This window comes from Polypterus senegalus, chromosome 11, assembly GCF_016835505.1.
Source record: "Polypterus senegalus isolate Bchr_013 chromosome 11, ASM1683550v1, whole genome shotgun sequence".
In the NCBI taxonomy this organism is placed as follows: Eukaryota; Metazoa; Chordata; class Cladistia; order Polypteriformes; family Polypteridae; genus Polypterus; species Polypterus senegalus.
In genome coordinates, this window is record NC_053164.1 from 114,326,862 (window position 1) to 114,345,457 (window position 18,596).

The window sequence follows — 18,596 nt, forward strand, 5'->3', positions numbered from 1 at the left end:
CATCACCCTTTTTGAAGATCCCAAAGCGGACTAGCTGCAAAGTGATTCATGTCATTTATGGAATTTCCTGGCTCTTACGCCTGGTTTATCTCACCTCAGAGGATTCCTCCTTGTTATATATACTAATATATGTGTATTATTTCAGGAGCAGTCTATCAAATTGTTTTTTGATCCACAAGAAATATCTGGAAGGACTCCACCTTTCTGTGATTCTTGCAAAGAAAAAAGACCAGGCAAAAAGGTATAATTTGCAGGAAGTTGATTTATTTTACATGGTTATTAATAGATTATTAGATTTCATAGAAACTGTATTTTGATTTCATACATTTATGTTTAGTTACTTTAGTACTTATCCACATTTTGCCTTTCAGTTCTTTATTACTCTCAACACTGTAAATCTCATAGAGAGTAGAAGAGAACATCAGGGAGCCATTCTCCATTGCAGGACACACTCACACAGTCCCTCTCACTCACACTCCATTACAACAGGCTGATTGCAAGCTGCCAGCTAGCCTAACTTACAGGGCATGTAGGAAATTGGGATATAAAAGGAAACTGAAGACTGTATAAACAAATAGAGGCCAGGCCAGATATTGGGCCCCAGAAAGTTAAACAGACAACTTATGCACTGCTGCCTTATCAATATGTAATCTATCAACTCTTCATTATTAAACTCACATATTCCAGTTCAGGACTGTGGGGTCCAGAACTTATCCTAGTTGTGCTGTCTCCACCAGGATGATACAGTTACGAACACACTCATGTTAACTCAGTTTTGAGTCACCGACTAACTTAGCCATAATAGAATGAAAGCAATAATAACACATTACAGCAATAACAGACACACAGCAGACATACAGACTCCATAAATAAACAATGGCTGGGTTGAGATTTCAACACACGACTCTAGAGTTGTAAGGTAGCAGTGCAAACCACAGTAATGCAGTGAGACCAAGACATCGTGAACTTGGCTATCAAGCGTAAACTTTGAAAATATAAATAAATTATAATAAAGAATATTATATTTAGGGCATAATTTCAGATCATAGATATTTCATATGAAGATTAAACTAACATTAAAGCTTGAGCAATGATTGATCATTGTTCAACGCACAGTTTAAGGCTGTGGATATCTATTAAAGTAAAGCTTATTTAGAAGATTATTAGTATTTGGAATGAAGTAGTACTGATCTGGTTGCTTTTATCCTCAGAAACTTGAACCTATAACCTAATGTCAACTACTGGATTTATGAATATAGCATGTTAGTTCTGTCTGACAGGATACACACCACAATGTTACAACTGCTTATTAGAAAGATTGATAGCATGCGCTGATTACAGTGCATTGCCACTTCCACCACATGGCAATCCACCCGGAATGAGATCCGAGTACAGCAACGGGTGACACCTCAGCCCCACACTGAAAGGTTGGTCAAATTTGACTAAGGGGGCCTTGTTAATTTACTGCTCTAGTTTACAATTTAATTTACTTTATTTCCGTTGCTAGTATTAAGATTTTCAAACCAAGTCAGCAGAACCTAAGAAGTTAGGGCACTCAATACAAAATGTATAAAAAATTGACATAATATAAAAAATCACATTAAAAAGACTCATCTTCCTTAGACACTAGAACTGCAGTTTCTTTGTATTTTGGTTAAAAGTCCATTTTGAATTTGTGATTGTCCCAAGAAATTTATAAACTAACAACAATTTCTGCTACTTGGTCTTTGCATAGGTCTGTCAATTTAAACTTGTACAAATTGTTTTAATTGTGAATAATTAATTTTATTTGCATTCATAAACATAATTATAATTAGAATGTATGTTTTCATCATGTCACATTTAAGTACAAAATTAAAAAGAAATAAAATTTTAAAAAATTAAATGAGGTATTGATGTATTTAATATTGTTCTAAATCAATTGAACATGAAAATATTTAGTCTAATATTTTTAAACATGTATGTAACGAAAACCATAATATGTATCCATTGACTTACATATAATTTTTCTAGTTTCTGTCACGTCTTAGATTTTTTTGATCCAGACTTCATTTGGTGGCCCGTTGTCTGTACACTTTTTCTGGTGCATCCCTATAAAAAATAGCCCACCATCATACTGTCATCCCAGCAATTTTGACAGAATCTTCCACCATGCTATTCCCTCACTTCTGCAAGATTTGCAGGAAAAATTCCAAATGTGAATCCAAAAAATGAACTTTGAAATTAATGTTGCAACCTGATTCCTTAATCTTAACTACACATTTTCCTTCATTTTTTTTTAAAATTTGGATCCTTGTTGTTATGTAAAAATGTAGAAATTACTTCTTTGCATGATACCCAAGCCGTTTGTTTTACATCATTCTTTGAAGCATCACATTCTGAAAATCAGAAATCATTTTCTAATATAAGATCCTCTTCCAGTTTAACCTCAGACAAACCTGGAAGCTTCAGGCACAAACACATCAGATAGGCTCAATCATTTGACAGACTGCTTCAAGCTTAATATGAAGTAGTGGTAGCAGCACTTTACCTGGATCCAACAAGCTACCTCTGATGTCAAATCAACAATCATTTACTTTCAATCTTAAGCTTCCCTTTCAATTTAAAGACTGGAATAAAAATCTTTAACAGGCCTCTCTAAAAGGAGATTGGGCTGGATGGTATTAAAGAGGTAAAGCTGATGAGAAGTCTACAAACAGGAGCCTCACATGAGTCTTCACACAGTCCAAGTGGTTATACAATGGATGAAGCAAAGTAATAATGGCACCCTCTTTCCCTGTATTAGTCTGGAAGGCAAATTGAAATGAATATGCTGCTTGTTTTATTTGTTTTTACATTTCTAAAAATTTACATTTACTTTTTTTTACCTTGTACAGGGCTTAAAATTGTTATCATTGCCAAAGATTCTGTGCCTTCAAATTAAAAGAGCCTACTTTGAAAGACAACATGGATCTTCCATCAAACTGCACTCTGCACTGGAATTTTCAGAAATGTTAGATTTCCAGCAAATCCTTTATGTGGATCATCTGGCAGAAAGCTTTCAAAAGGTGAGCAAACATTCCAAACTCACAAACATTTTTTAAATTAATATCTTATATACAATGTATTTATAATATTTCTAATGTAAATGGAAATATGTTAGTGGTGATTTAATAACTTTGTTGGTTCTTGCTTAATATTTTTTCAGCCTTACTCCTTTTTCGCTCAAGATACGCTGATTTAGAAAATGTTCTTCTTAATGCTGCCACATGTATTTCAATTTTTTATCCTTTTTTGAGAATCCATGTCTTAAATCAGCCTTATCCTGAGCCCTGCATATTAGATGAGCTATACTAGTGGATGAATTACATAGCAACCAGCAAGGCATGTAAATAAGTCCAAAAATAACTTAACTTGAATGCACAAAGCTAAGAAGAACTATATTTTAAAAATTGTGACTACTCACGTAATCATCAATTAAGTAAAATATGTACACCCAAAGTTCAATTATGGATTCTATCTTAATTTTATTAAAACCTTATTTGCTGCGTACAGCATTAGCATGACTGGATGAACCGAAGAGATATACATACAGAGGCACATCAAGGAAAGAGAGCTATTAGGTTTGGAAAAATAAAGCTCTTGTATCTCATCTACAGAATGGGGAACCACCCAAGCTGGACATTTCCTTGGCTACAGAAAGATTTTGAGATATGAATTTGGGTTGGGCCAGGGATTTAGGGGCAACCCTGCACTCGGGTCCTAATTTGCGATCCTCAGGTGGTTCGTCTTGTTATGGGCAAGGCAATGTGCTACATCAGTGAATGTAAAGTTTTAAAATGTACCCAACAGTCCATCCATCTATCCCTACATTCATCACATCATGCTATTTGTCAGCCAGAGCCTGTCTTCTTAATGGGATTGCTCAATTTGTGTACAGGGCAACTGTTGTTGTAGAAGCAAAGCCCTTTAAGTTAATGTTAATGGTAAATTTACCATAGTTTGCTTATATTTTGAACTTGAATATAATATACCTTAACACAGACAATATAAGATTCAGGTTAACCTCCTACAAGTTATAGAAAATGGACTATTCATAATTTTAACCCTGTGTAGCCCTTAGATTGAAGGTAGACAGCTAGAAAGAAACATGAATTGTCAGACAGATAGATATTAAGGGTATATAGTTTTCTGACTGTTACATAGAATCCTTAAGAAATTTTAACTTCAAGCAGGATACCATAAGTTTCTAATTTTTTCTGCTTTTTGTGTGTATTATCTACATTTGTCTTTATTTTTTATATGAACTGTTTGCTTTGAACTTGGACTGTGGAGTCTTTTTTGTATGGCGAGTCATACTGTTGCTGCAATACTCGTCTGATAGCTGCATTTAAACTATTTTGATATATTTGGAGACCTTTGACAAATGGAGCTACAGTTTTTTTATTTTTCAAGGTGAACGTTTTTATGCAGAAAAGAGTTAAGATACTGAGAGTGCTGAATATCTTCAGCAGGGTAGACCAAAAGTGAGGAGTAGGCAGGGATTAAGAGGTTAAGTGAGCAGGACTTGTAGTCATTGCAGGTCTTGTCCTGTCAAGCCATGGGCTATGAATTGTAACTGCGATTAGGAGTGTATTAAATCTGAGAACACCAGGATGCAGTGTTTGTGAAGTCTCTGAATGTACTTCCAAAGGGCTCAGGTTTGGAATGCAACAATCTGTTGTGATGAACACCCAGGCATCAACCTGCCCAAACCCCAACACAATCACAAAAACAAAGTCCTTTATCAAAATAAACAAAGGTTATATTTTAAATACCTCCAAAAAAGTATTTACACAAAACACTTGTCTTTCTCGCTCCACAATATACTCTCTCTCACCACCATCAGTTTAGTGTTGCCTCTCTACCACCCAGCTCCAACTTGCCTTGAATAAGGGAGTGGGGTCCCTTTTATTACAGACCCGGGAGTACTTGCTGCGCCAGGGTGATTGCCCGGTGGAAGTCCATTATCAGAGTAGGGAGCTTGTTTCCCTGGAATGACCTCTTGCAGCACCCCGTGACCCCAGCAGGGCTGCCCTGCCAGACTACATTGCCCTGCTGGGTGTGGATATCCAGGACTGCTGCCATCTCTCTACTTTTATAGGGGTTGGCCATCCATCTGTTCCTTTCGGGCCTGCTTCCTTTACTGGCTGGGATGTCCGTCCAGCGTGTGTGGCATCTGCACTGTTATTTACTGAATTACTGACAGAATTGGTCGATTATCATTAGAGATTATAAAATTAGCCATATTGTCTTTTGCAGTTAATTCTATTTTGTCATTTGCTTTTTTATTCATTTACTGGTTTCAGAATCTTGGTGGCTCAGTGGACAATAGCTCAGCAAGTTTCTGTGTCAGCGGACTTGCATTTCAGCATCTTTGATAATGGTATCCATCTCTCCTTCTCTTTTCCCCTTTGTCTTTTACTTTGCAATTTTTCTAGCATGATTTCATTCTCTAGTGAGCCTTCTTTTGTTATAATATGGCCATAACATTTCATTTTTTTTATTAAGAAAATTGTACAAATTTATGTGCAGCTTGACAAGAAATGATTGCAGTATATTTTCCAAATCTACAATGTGTCCCTTAATATATTAAAACATCTATTTGATCTGTAATATTTGTTTTTCTTTAGGAGAACTGCAAGTATGGCTTGTATGCTGTAATAGTGCACATTGGATCTCCCATATTTGGGCACTACATTGCTTATATAAAACGGGATAATTCCTGGTATTGTGCTGACGACTCTACTGTACATGAGGTAGGCAGTTTTCTCAGTTTAAAAGTGATATTCTAACACAACTGTACTTTTACCTCCTTTCCTGAGATTTTGTTGTTGTGTATTTTAACCAAAATGTTTTAACCAACCCCCATGTAGTTCTCTAGAACAGGACCGATTTCTCTTTTTGAAGGGTTTTGACTACTTAACATCCAAAACTGATTTTCTTTCATTTTTAAATTACTGATAATATTGTCTTCAGCACTCAGGTTTTCTTTCTGTGTGTGTGTGGCTGTGTGTGTACAAGCTGTGACCAGCAGGGAGTGTAGCAGGTCCATAAACCCACAAACATATCTACATAACACAGTCCTGGGTTCAAACACAAGACCTTCTTTTTTCAATACCTTCACCTTTCTCTAAATTCTGTTCTGCAGTAGTACAACACAACAGTATATCTCTTTCTTCCTTCCGCACTTTTCTTGAAGCCTCATCCACACTCTTCCCAACTCTGACTGCAGGAAACTTGGCTTCTTTTATGTCAGACCAAGGAGCAGTTTCAGTGCCACAGCATTGTACAATGGAAGTCCTTTAAAGAGGTTATAACAAACCCTTACAGCTCCCCCCGGTGGTACCCAAACAACCCCAACAGGGCTGAACCATGGTACTGCAATTCTAACCTTCCCTGTACTTATACAGTACCTATGTGTGTCCCACCAGTGAGATGCTTCCACAGTGTGTATGGGGAGATAATCTGACTTTGGGTGGCAGACACCCACAGTCCCTTCAACTTGGCCGGGACATCCGTTCATCTAACATGACATTCACAATGCTTACCTACCTACCTTTGTGGATTTGTCCTCTGATGGATGTTTCCTTTATTTTAATCTGTATGAAACATGCATACTGAAAATTAGACAACATAGAAAAAAAACTACCCCCCACTCCCAAACTCAAAATGCACTACATTGACATGTTTATTGTCGCTTTACTGCCATCATTTCTAGCTTGCATTCACTGATGCTTTAAAGCATTTCAGCATTTGTGATATCTCCCAACTTGTCGTTCGATTCCTGCAACATTGTTAAATTTCAGTTACTGGTTGGAAGATGGAATAAAGTTTTCTGAACTTAAGTTCTGAACACAATTAAACAAAACTTCAGGTATATTTTAGGGTTCCATCCCTGCTGATTTTATGATGACAAGGGTGCATTCTAGCTGAAAAGGCTTAAACAGTTTAAATGTCATAAATCTGTATTCTGTATTAAGTTGGGTTATGTAATGTTAAACAATTTGGCACACCCACCATTTTTATTTTTGCTTATTATTTATGCTTTCCTATGACCAGTCAACCGAGTATGCAGCATTGTCAGTGTCAATCAAGCTCAAATAATCCATCTGATAGTAATCTGTATTATTACATACAGTGGAACCTCGGTTCACGAACGTCTCGGAACACGTACAAATCGGTTTATGACCAAAAAGTTCGCCAAACTTTTGCATCTGTTCACGACCACAGACTCGGTATACGAACAAGCCAGTTTCCCTTTAGGTTTGTGCGCGCCAATGATTTCCGTAAGTGTTCAGTCTCTCCCTATGCATTCCCTGTGCAGCGAGAGAGATACACATACACACACACACACACACACACACATGCTCGCACCAGAGACACACACACACACAAACACACACACAGACGCGCGCGCGAGAGAGAGAGACACACACACCCAAGTACGAGAGAGAGACGGCTGGATGCATAAGGGTTGTTTTTTAAAGAGACAGATCCTAGCATTGTTTTAACCTTGTTGTATTTAATGAAGACTTTTTTCTATTGGATTTTAACCTCCACATCACTTCTGTTTACAGCGATCGGTTCGTAGCGTGCATTGTTGCAATGTTACTTTTCTTGGTGGTTTATTAAATTACGCATTTTTCAGATGTTAATTTTTTCCCCTGTGCTTAAAACTTATTAAAAAAAGTGTTTTTAACGAGCGGTTCGTAGCACTACAGCGCAAACTCTTGCAGTGTTAGTTTTCTCTGTTGTGCAAGGTTTTCTCAGTGTTATTTAGTGTTTTTACATTTAGTTTACTATTATGCTGTGCATTCTATGGTATAATTAACTATATTTGTGCTTAAAAATCTTTAAAAAAATATATTTACATACACTTCGTACGGTCTGGAACAGATTAATTGTATTTACATACAATCCTATGGGGGAAATTGTTTTGGTTCACGATCAAATCAGTTTACAACCAGAGTTTTGAAACAAATTATGGTCATTAACCAAGGTTCCACTGTACTTTATAAATACTGTGCATACTGTATATGATATGTTTTCTTTAAACTTTTCATTAATAGTTTAGCTAATTACATGCCCCAGTACTCTTATTGGTTTTCTTGGAGTCATAACACAGTACATACCCTAAATAATTAGCGATTTCACTCATTGAGGGGGCATTCTGAAAGACATACAGTGCCACTAGGCTAATTGTCTAAAGGTAAAACACTACTGGCATTGGTGTAACTATAGGTAGTGCGGACAGGGCAGTTGCACCAGTGCCCACGGGGCTTGGAACCCGCTGTGACTGCATGGTTGTCTTTTCACAAGACTTTATTTATTATTAACATGCTTGCCTACTTGACATCGGAATGAAAAGGCTAATGATGTTATCATTTCCACAATTACATAACACTTAATAAGGACCAATGACTTTTAATGCATCTTATATGCATGAGGTATCTCATTGATAGTGGTTATTATTTATTTGGATTTGATTTAATTTTTTCACTATGGACCATCAAGTTCTACTTATGCCACTGAGTACTGATGACTTAATTCTTCTGCTTCACCAGCATCTAATTAGATCCAAGCAATCAATATGCCAATTAATATCCAGTGACCGCCTATTGTGGGCTTCCACACAGCATGTAGTCCACACTATCAAATGTGGCATGCTGTTTACAGATATCTGTTATTCAACTGTAATGCATTAAAAATAGAAATATCTGATAGCAACTCTATACTGTTTGGTGCACATTTACATATTTTCTGTTAGTAAAGTAAGTGTTATTTACTGTAAAGTTAGCAGTGATATTATTTATAATTTCATCTGGTCTTTAAGTGTTGAATGTTCAAATGTAAACTTTTCAGTATTGAGCAAGAGCAGTCTGAAAACATAAGAACATAAGATTCTCAAATTTAGTTGATCCAATTGATTGATATTAGAAGTGTCAAAGCTTATCCTAGTAGCAGCGGACACAAGGTGAGAACCAACCTTGCACAGGGTACCAGTCCATCACAAGGCCCACTCATACACACACATTTGTGAGTAATATTATGCCACTAATTAATCTTGATATGGTGGGAATGTGCAGACTCCATGTAGAAAATGACTAGATATGGAAATCAAACCCTAGATGACAAGTCCTTGAGGTAGAAGTGTTAATATGTATATATCTAAAATGCTAAGGTCAGTCCATCTGTCACACAACTACTCGCAAACTGCTGGAGTTAGAACCTTGATCTTGGTCTTAATTGAAAGCTTATGACCTGATATGTTCTGTAAATTCAAAAACGTTTTAGGTATTGGCAACATGGTGGCCATGACCTGTGGTCAAGTGTTTACAGCAAAGTGAACAACAAACCAAGTGATAACCACCTTAATGGAAGAAAGAAAAAGAACAGCAGCAACATTTTCCGAGTGTCAAGCACATCATAGAAAGCAGTTAAATGATGAAGAATTAAAAAGAATAATACAAGATGCTGAAGCACATAGACAAAAAAGAAGTAATCCTAAATATAGCCTGATATTTTCTGAAAGTTCAAAAAGTTTTAAGTCACTTCAACCAAGCAGAAAACTTTATTGTAATAAAACCATAGCTCCATGTTCAGACTTCATTACCAAGTGTTAGTATTGTTTTTATTGATCACTGAACTTTATTTAACGTACATAAAGGGAGCAAAGTGACCTGTGGTTGTGTGTTTATGGCAAACAAAGTGACTGCAAAACCAAATGATAACCGCCACAATGAAAGAAAGAAAAAGAGGAGAATCTTCTCTGAGTGTCAAGCAAATGGCAGATGGTGATGAAGTGACAAAAAGCGAGAAACAATAAGAACACAAGACACTGTGCCATAAACAATAAGTAATCCTGAACACAGAGTTATTGAGCAGCAGACAAACATGATGGCTCATAGGCATGCAAGACAAAGTCCGGGACATATAATGCAAGAATGTCCATAGACAGAAATCCACAGTGACAATCAAAGGGCTAGGAAATTGATCTTGGTCTTAATTGAAAACCTATGACCTAATATGTTCTGGAAATTTAAAAAATGTTTGGTAATAATTTGCTTTAGAACTGTAGGTCTGTGTGTTTCACTAGTAAGATATAACTCTAGAAACGCAAGTGCTCAAACTAAAAGTAGTTCTTATAGAAGTTCCAAGCTGATGTTCTCAGTTCACATTGTCCAGTACCACCACTCATCGTACTTGCTTTGAAAGCAAACAATATTTCAGATACTTAAATTGTTCCAGTTTATTCTTGCACAAATGTCAATAGATTCCCAAAAATAGGCTGCTCTGTACAGGTAGAACCACTAATGTCACCACAGGCAATGATACAAATGGCTATGGATGCTGATTCATTACTCTGCATGGAAGTTCAGGCCACTGTTGTCTACTGTTTTGAATGTCCACTCACTCATATGTCATCTACTTTGGATCTTCAGAATGTGCCAGTTTAAATAATTTTCCTCAAGCCAAGAATTGGGGTTTAATGTATTTCCAGTAAGCCAGAAAATTAAGTGATGGATATAGTTATATATTTGTGCACCCCTTTTTTAGTATCTTGGTAAATAATTAGAAATAAGCACTATTGTTCTGTTAGACTTAAATATTAAATATTTTTTATGTCTTTGCAGTTGGGAAACATGTTACATGTGCAATATTGATAGTGTCAGAGAAGAACTGCCAAAAAAAATGAGTTTACTTTGTTTCTCATATAGGTTCCCTGGAATAAAGTGGCAAATACTTCTGGCTATTCACCTAAATCGTTTTACAAGTAAGTCAGAAATTTATCTTCTATAAGTTATAACCTTTGATATGTGATAAACCAGTGCTGTATTTTTCAAGTGTCTCAGAATTACTCCTAGGAATTACACTAAAGGTCTGACTAGGGAAAGAATTTGGGCTACCTCAGAGTAGGACAAACAAAGTGGTTATGAAGAGTCCTACTCCCAGCCTCAGTGAGGAGCAGGAATTCACATGTAAGAATGATTGACATCACAACTACAGCACCTCTTGTACTTAACGATGTTTTCTAGTTTTCTGATACTAAGGCTTCACCACAAAGAGAATAATAATAATAATAATAGTAATAATACCTAAATTGGTAGACCAAGAAGAATAAGGAAAACATAATAAATTATAAAACCACATTAAGGTGAACATAATTGCTGCCACTTGATCGCAATATCATCAAGAAAAAGTAAGAGTAAAGCTTGAGAATTTGAATGTTTCTGTAACAATGAATGACCCACGGCCATACTTTCAGAAGAATCACCTTTTAGCTAATATGGCCTCATTAAGAGCCTCGTAAAGTAACAGTTACTGAGTAGCCACTTCTAAAGGTCATGTTCACTCTTCCTGTTCTCTCAATATTCTTCCTGTGTTGCATGACATGCCATGTGCCTCTCTGTGATCCACCTTATCTTCTGTAAGGGTCAGTTTTGTCCAAAGCCCGGGAGTATCTGCCTGCCTTCTTGAATCTTTCTGGGCTTGTAAAATGTAAAACACAAATATTTCAGATGTTCATGGAATGCAGAGCTCAGTGTACCTGTGTGACATTTCACTATCAATCACCCCATATTATGCTTGTTACTACAATACAGTTTTTCCACCCATAGCAACCAGTGTGTCGATACTGTGATATCGATTGCAGTTCACAGATGTGAGCTCATCCATACTTGGGGCAATGATCTTTATGTGCATGCTGATTTGCAAGAATTCAGCTTGCTTTAATATTAACTCATGTGGAGTTGTGGGTAAATGTATAAATCTGTGTATTACCTCACATGTTGTAAGGGCATTCAAAAAATTTGGTTCAAAATTTGAGGAATGGTTGGTTGTGACATGCCCAAATCATCGCTATTGCAAAGCTGCATTTTTCCTTTAGCCAAAAATGGAGCTGAGTAGATGGAGATGCACAGACAGAGCAATGATGTAATGTGATTTGTTACGAATATTATTCCTTTTCAATAAAATCAATGTTTTTATGAATTCATTGTTATCCAGTGTTTGTAAAACATTCGACCTTTTTTCAGGATGTGTGTGTCCTTTTAAGTGTAGGACCATATTGAGGTTTTTCAGCACTTAGAGGACTGTTTACTGACTCTGAGACACTGGGTAAATATTGGCACAGGCTTTGGAATGAACTCATTTATAGTCAAAGTAAGTGACATATACAATTGGATCTCATTTTACACATACACTGATTAGCCACAACATTCAAACCACTGACAGGTGAAGTGAATAACATTGATTATCTAATTACAGTAGCATCTGTCAAGAGGTGGGATGAATATATATATATATATATATATATACAGACAAATAGATATATATATATATATATATATATACAGTCAAATTGTGATGGCTAGATAATGTGGTTAGAAAATTTCCAAAAACAGCAGGTCTTGTGGGGTGTACCCAGTATGGAGTGATTATTACATGCCAAAAATGATCCAAGGAAGAACAACCAGTGAAAAAGCAATAGGGTCATGGGTGCCCAACACTCATTGTTGTGCATGGGAAGCAAAGGCTAGCCTGACTGGTCCAGTTCCAAAAACAAACTGTAGCACAAATTGCTGAAAAACGTAATGCTGTAAGGTAAGGTGTCAGAACACTCAGTGCATTGTCACTTGCTTTGTATGGGGCTGCTTACCCACAGACTGGGTGGAGTGCCCATTCTGACCTTTGTTCATTGCCAAAAGTGCCTATAATGGGCACTTAAGTGTTGCAATGGGACCATGGAGCAATGGAAGGAGATGGCCCAGTCTGATGAATCATGTTATCTTTTTGATCATGTGGATGACCAGGGGCCTCATGCATAACGCGTGTGTAGAATTCACATTATAACATGGCATGCGGACAAAAGCGGAAATGTGCTTACGCACAAAAAAATCCAGATGCATAAATCTGTGCGTTTGCCAACTTCCACGTTCTTCCTCTCCATAAATCCCGGTCAGCATGAAAAGTAACGCACATGCACGTGCCTGTTGCCACTCTCCAAACTCCTCCCAGAATCATGCCTCTGTGAATATGCAAATCAATATAAATAGCCCTTAAGCTCAGCCTTCTGTGAAAAGACAATGACAAACCACGAGGGAAAATAGAATTTCAGTGAATACCAAGTGGAGGCAAGGAAAAACGTACTATTTGTTGGTTTAAACAGTGCTATAAACAACAAAAGAAAGTTGGTTGAGTGACATAGCGTGTCAGTGAAACTCGAAAGCTCAAGTTCACAAAGTTGCACAGTGCCCGTAATAACTTGTCAGATATCAAAGTCACCGTGAAAAAGGCGAGTCGTAACCCACCGTCTGAGTGTCATATGAAAGCTTATTAGGGTACAGAGAAAAAAAAAGGCACACAGTGGGGAAAAAAGCACGAAATGTCAACTTTAATCTCAAAATTTCCACTTTAATCACGTAGTTTATTTTGTCATTAAACTAGAACATCATAATCTTCATCTTACAATCGTTTAATTTACTAGTTTTCAAAAACCATCATAACTAAAGTAGCACATTAAATAGTTTGTTTAGTATTTGATCTTCTATGTGCTCTATGTGTGTGAATCACTACGTGCTTACTGGCTTTCTCTTCCTCCGACAGGACACAGAATCCATTACATTCGTGATATTACAGCTCTCTGAATAATTAAAATACTGATATGTATACTTGATATTTTCATTATGATAGGTGTTAAAGCATTTTATTAAACATGGGAACACGGTGGCGCAGTGATTGTTCATAGTCTCACGCAAGATGTTTGCTGCGCCATGCACGACCTTCGATGGAATATTTTATTGCAGTAGTACTGTCTCTTTCAAACGTACTACCCCCAATTCCTGTCCATACTTTTCTTTCTCCAAATACCCAATCACCACACAATCAGCTCTGTAATAGACGTTAAGCCACCTGTAAGATTAGAACACCGATTCTTCAAAATTTTTAAGGAACATTGAAATATCTTCATAGTACATGTTAAATTATTCTATCCTTCTGTCCTTCCAGTGTCTCTCCATCACCAGCGACTCACTAGCGCTGCGGCACCGTGTCCTCACATGTTTAATTATTAACAATATAGATTATTTAAATGAAGTTAAAGTTTTATCTGTATAATATAATAAACGTATTTTGCTGCATTATGTGCAATATTATAACTGTATCGCAAGTTTACAATGAGGTAATTGTACTTATAAGTACAAAGCATTCTACAAGGAGCACTTGATGGACTGATTGAGTGCATTTATAGTTCTTGGGATGAAACTGTTTCTGAACCGCGAGGTCAGTACAGGAAAGACAGCATGGCTGAGGCAGCGTGTGCTTGATGCTGTATACTGATAATTCTCTTTCTGATCAGCTGCTATACAGCTGTGATTCCCCACTCAGATACAGTGATATAAATACTCCAAGTGGTGCAGTGAGAGTAATATGGAAAAAGATGATCCACTGTGGCAACACCTAACAGGATCAGCTGAAAGAAGAAAAAGAAGGTGCAGTGAGAGTAAAAACGCTAAAACAGCTATTGTATTTAAAATAGTTTGACCATTCTGTGGGCCATTATATTGTTACAGGTTAATTACAATCAGATGCATTAAACTAATAAAGAATATGCGGTTAATTTCAGTGTATTTATAAAGCCGCATCAGGGATATGGATCTAAAAAAGGAAAGGGTAACCACACAGGAACAGTAGCACCGCTTTGACGCTGGGTGGCGCCAGTCTGCAAAACCGAGCACAGAACTTGCGTACGACAGGGTATGAGCTACTGTGGAAACGTGCGTGCCTTTACGCCAAATTTAGGTTTTATACATCGCAATTTGAACATGGAAACATTCTTACTCGACATTTTTATGCGTACGCACCATTTATACATGAGGCCCCAGGTGTATGTGTGACGTTTATCTGGGGAAGAGATAGCAGCATGATGCGGTATGGAAAGAAGGCAAGCCAATGGAGGTAATGTAATGCTCTGAGCAGTGTTCTGAAGAGAAACCTCAGGTCCTGGCATTCATGTGGATGTTACACATACTACCTGTCTAAAAATTGTTTCAGACAATGTACACCTTTTAATGGCAATGGTATTCCCTGGTGGCAGTGGCCACTTTCAGCAGGACAATGTGCTCTGCCAAACTGCAAAAAAATTTCAGGAATGTTTTGAGGAACATGGTAAAGAGTTCAAGGAATTGGCTTGGTCCTCCAAATTCTCTAGATCTCAGTCCAATCGAGCAACTGTAGAATGTGCTGGTAAAAGCAACTTCAATCCATGGGGGCCCCACCTCTTGTCTTTGAGGACGTAAAGGATCTGCTGCATATATCTTGATGATATATACCACAGGACACCTTCAGAGGTCTTGTGGGGTCCATGCCTTAATGGGTCAGAGCTGTTTGATGGCACGATGGAGACCAACAGAATATTAGGTTGGTAGTTTAAATGTTGTGGTTGGTCAGTGTAAGTTCCATTCCTGCAGATTTTGTATTCAGTCCCTTGCACTAAAAAATTTCCATTTATGGGAAATCACCAAAATTCATATTTCTGTACCATTTATATCACCATTCTTTAAAATCACAAAACAGAAAATTCAAACTAATGTTTGAACCTCAGGTACAATGGATTCAGAAAGTAACCATTTAGACCATTTCAGATTCTGCACACTTTATTGTGTTTAAGATTTAATGTTAGATGGGTTAATTTGCCATGTATGCCTATCAATCTGCTCTCAATAACCCATAATAATACAGTGGAAACATGTTTTCAGAAAGAGCAGAGAACTTGCCTATGACAAGGTATGAGCTACCGTGGAAATGTACGTGGCTTTATGCCAAGTTTAGGTTTTATACATCACAATTTGAAAGTGGAAACGTTCTTACGCAACATTTTTGTGCATACGCACCGTTTATATATGAGGCCCCAGGACTCTTCTTAAAGCTGCTAGCCAAATTGGGTAACTAGGAAAGATGAACAAGAACCCAATGGTCACTCTAACAGAGCTTCAGACATTCTTTGCTGAGATGGGAGAACCTGTGAGAAGGATGACCATCTTAACAGCACTCTTCAGTAAAAGGCATATGAAAGCTCGCTTGGAATGCCAAATGGTATTTAAAAGACTTTGAGCGCATAAGAAAAAAGATTCTTTGGTTTGAGGAGACAAAAATTTTACTCCAAATACTATGGCTGTTGAGGACCACACACAACTCATCACCTCCCTAATGCTGTTGTTATGATGAAGCAAAGTAATGACAGCATCAGTCAAATAGGATGCTTGTCAATGGCAGGGACAGGGAGGGTGGTCACAATTGAGTGAAGTAAGAATGCTCTTTAAGGAAAACCTGCTCCACAGCACATGCAGCCTTACACTGGGACCACGGTTCACCTTTCAGCATGACCCTAAACATACAGCCAACACTATAATAGTGACTTGGGGCTAAGTCTCTGACTGTCCTTGAGTGGCTCAGTTAAAGCCCAGATGTACATCCCATCAAACATCTATGGAGAGCCCTGGACATGGTAGTTTGTAGATGCTCTCCTCCAAATCTAATAGAGCTTAAGAATATCTACCGAGAAGAATTGGATAAAAATATCTCAAATCCAGGTGTGATAAAGAAGATTCAAATCTGTGATTGCTTACGAAGAGGCTTCTGCAAGTACTAAATTCAGGGTCTTTATATTGATATGGATGGATGGATGGATGGTTTTGTCATTGTAAAACAATTTCAGAAGCACCATATTTCCAATGAATATGCCACTTGAAGCTTTTATTTTACTCTGTGTTTCATGTTCCTATGTTTAACTGAATTATGTGCAGTTGTGACAGTATTGCTTGCTTTCTGTTTTAGAAGAGAAACTGCCTATATGCTACTGTACCGAAGAAGTGACGCCTGAGACTATGTTAAAGAGTGCCTGCCTCCTAGAAGAAAAAGTGAATTTGTGTTCCATTGTATTTAAGTTATAAACTTTAAATAAGTTGAATGGTTTACCATTTTATTGGGGATTACAGAAGTTGAACCACCTTTTCTCAATTTTTATAATGTCCCACACCAAGGAAAGACATTATAGTTACTACAGGATCCCTTACACGGCTTCTTCTTCCAGCTCTCATAGGAAGATCACTACTTAATTATAATTTGAGATCTATGTATCAAAGTAATTGTTAATTTAAAACAAATTTAATGTTTAATGAAATGTGGTCATTGTAATTTTGGAATGTTGTTGTTTTACTGCTTGCTTTTAAATGCAGTTTGTCTGTATTTAATATTCTTTAATATAATTGGACATATTAAGAAATATGACAGGCAAAATGTGTAGAAAAATGGAATACAATTCTTTAATTTAATTGTATTTTTGATATATTAAAATGGTAAATGAAGATTTACTCAATGTTATATTTCTATTCTTTTATTGTTTCTGTTTTTTTCGGCTTTGATTATTGTTTTTGTGATCTTTTGCTATACTTCTTCATAAATAAGCTCACATGCCACTGTTTAGTAGTAGTTTTGTTAAGTCAAAGGAGCAATAAAACTATGGAGATGTTAGGCAAGGAAGTTATTGGGCAGTGGGAGGAAGATCCCCAGTAACTGGCTCAGTGAGTCTACCTTCTGCGGCTGTGGTCCTTGTGTTTAGGACTTAGATGGTGCTAAAACAAGGATGGAGTTTGAGGGGTGGTTTGGTGTCATAAGAAAATAAGAAATTGGTCAAGTAAGAAAAGATCATTCAGCCGTTCAAGCTTGTTTATTCATCTAATAGCTACACTTTCCCATCTCATCCAGATACTTCTTAAAGGTAATAGAGCAAATATTTAAAGTAAATCTTATTTTTTACCTGCTTCTGTCCCGCTGGATCATCTAGGTTGGCATCCCAGACTTGGTTTACTGCCAGACATGTTTTACACAACTGTGTACCATGTTGCCTTCCAGCCTCTACATCTAATTCTGATTTAGTAAAGTTAAAGTATTCCTTACTTATTGGCCATGTTGCTGGTTACTGCATTACATACAGTATCCTGCCTAGAAAACTATTGAAAATAATATCTCTTTGGCTTCAGCCCCCTACTCGTTCATGTTAGAATTTTTTACATTCTGTACTATTTAGCTGAAATAATAATAATAAAAAATACCTATGTAAGAAGAGCAGCATTTGGTTTTCTAGGAGGAGTGTGAAGAAGAGGTTTCCTTCATACCTAACAGAGGTAGTAAATCACTACAACGTGACAGTTCTATTCCTCAGTGCAAGAATTCCAATTCTATCCATCCATCATGTCAGTTTGGTGGGCAACTTTCCTATTAGTTGGACTCTTAAAAAATGAAAATTTAACAGGTGGGAAGCAACAAAGAAATGTGTTGGAATAAGTGAAGAAAAATGCAACTATCTTGTATCATATTTTTGTATGAATTTATAAAATGAATTAAACTGTAGTATACAGAGGGTGCAAGATGGTAAAGGAGTGCTTAGTTGTGGTGTGCTACTGTTTCTCCAACAAAAGGGACTGGTAACAAAAATGAAAAAACACGGCAAGTGTCAGAATTCAGTGTAGGCAGAATGGTATTAAATGTATTTAGAGACATAGCAGCAGAGAGTATAA

The 18,596-nt window shown here is 37.0% G+C and overlaps 1 protein-coding gene across 1 annotated transcript in view; it reads left to right on the top strand.

Moving 5' to 3' along the window:
- usp18 (ubiquitin specific peptidase 18) overlaps positions 1 to 17,388 on the top strand; it is a 49,252-nt gene extending 31,864 nt beyond the window's left edge. Inside the window, exons 7-11 of the mRNA XM_039769529.1 lie at positions 146 to 241; positions 2,877 to 3,047; positions 5,652 to 5,777; positions 10,740 to 10,795; positions 16,855 to 17,388. Of these exons, the coding sequence (XP_039625463.1) occupies positions 146 to 241; positions 2,877 to 3,047; positions 5,652 to 5,777; positions 10,740 to 10,795; positions 16,855 to 16,900 (495 nt within the window). The 3' untranslated portion in view covers positions 16,901 to 17,388. The remainder of the gene's footprint in view (positions 1 to 145; positions 242 to 2,876; positions 3,048 to 5,651; positions 5,778 to 10,739; positions 10,796 to 16,854) is intronic.
- The last annotated feature ends 1,208 nt before the right edge of the window (positions 17,389 to 18,596 follow it).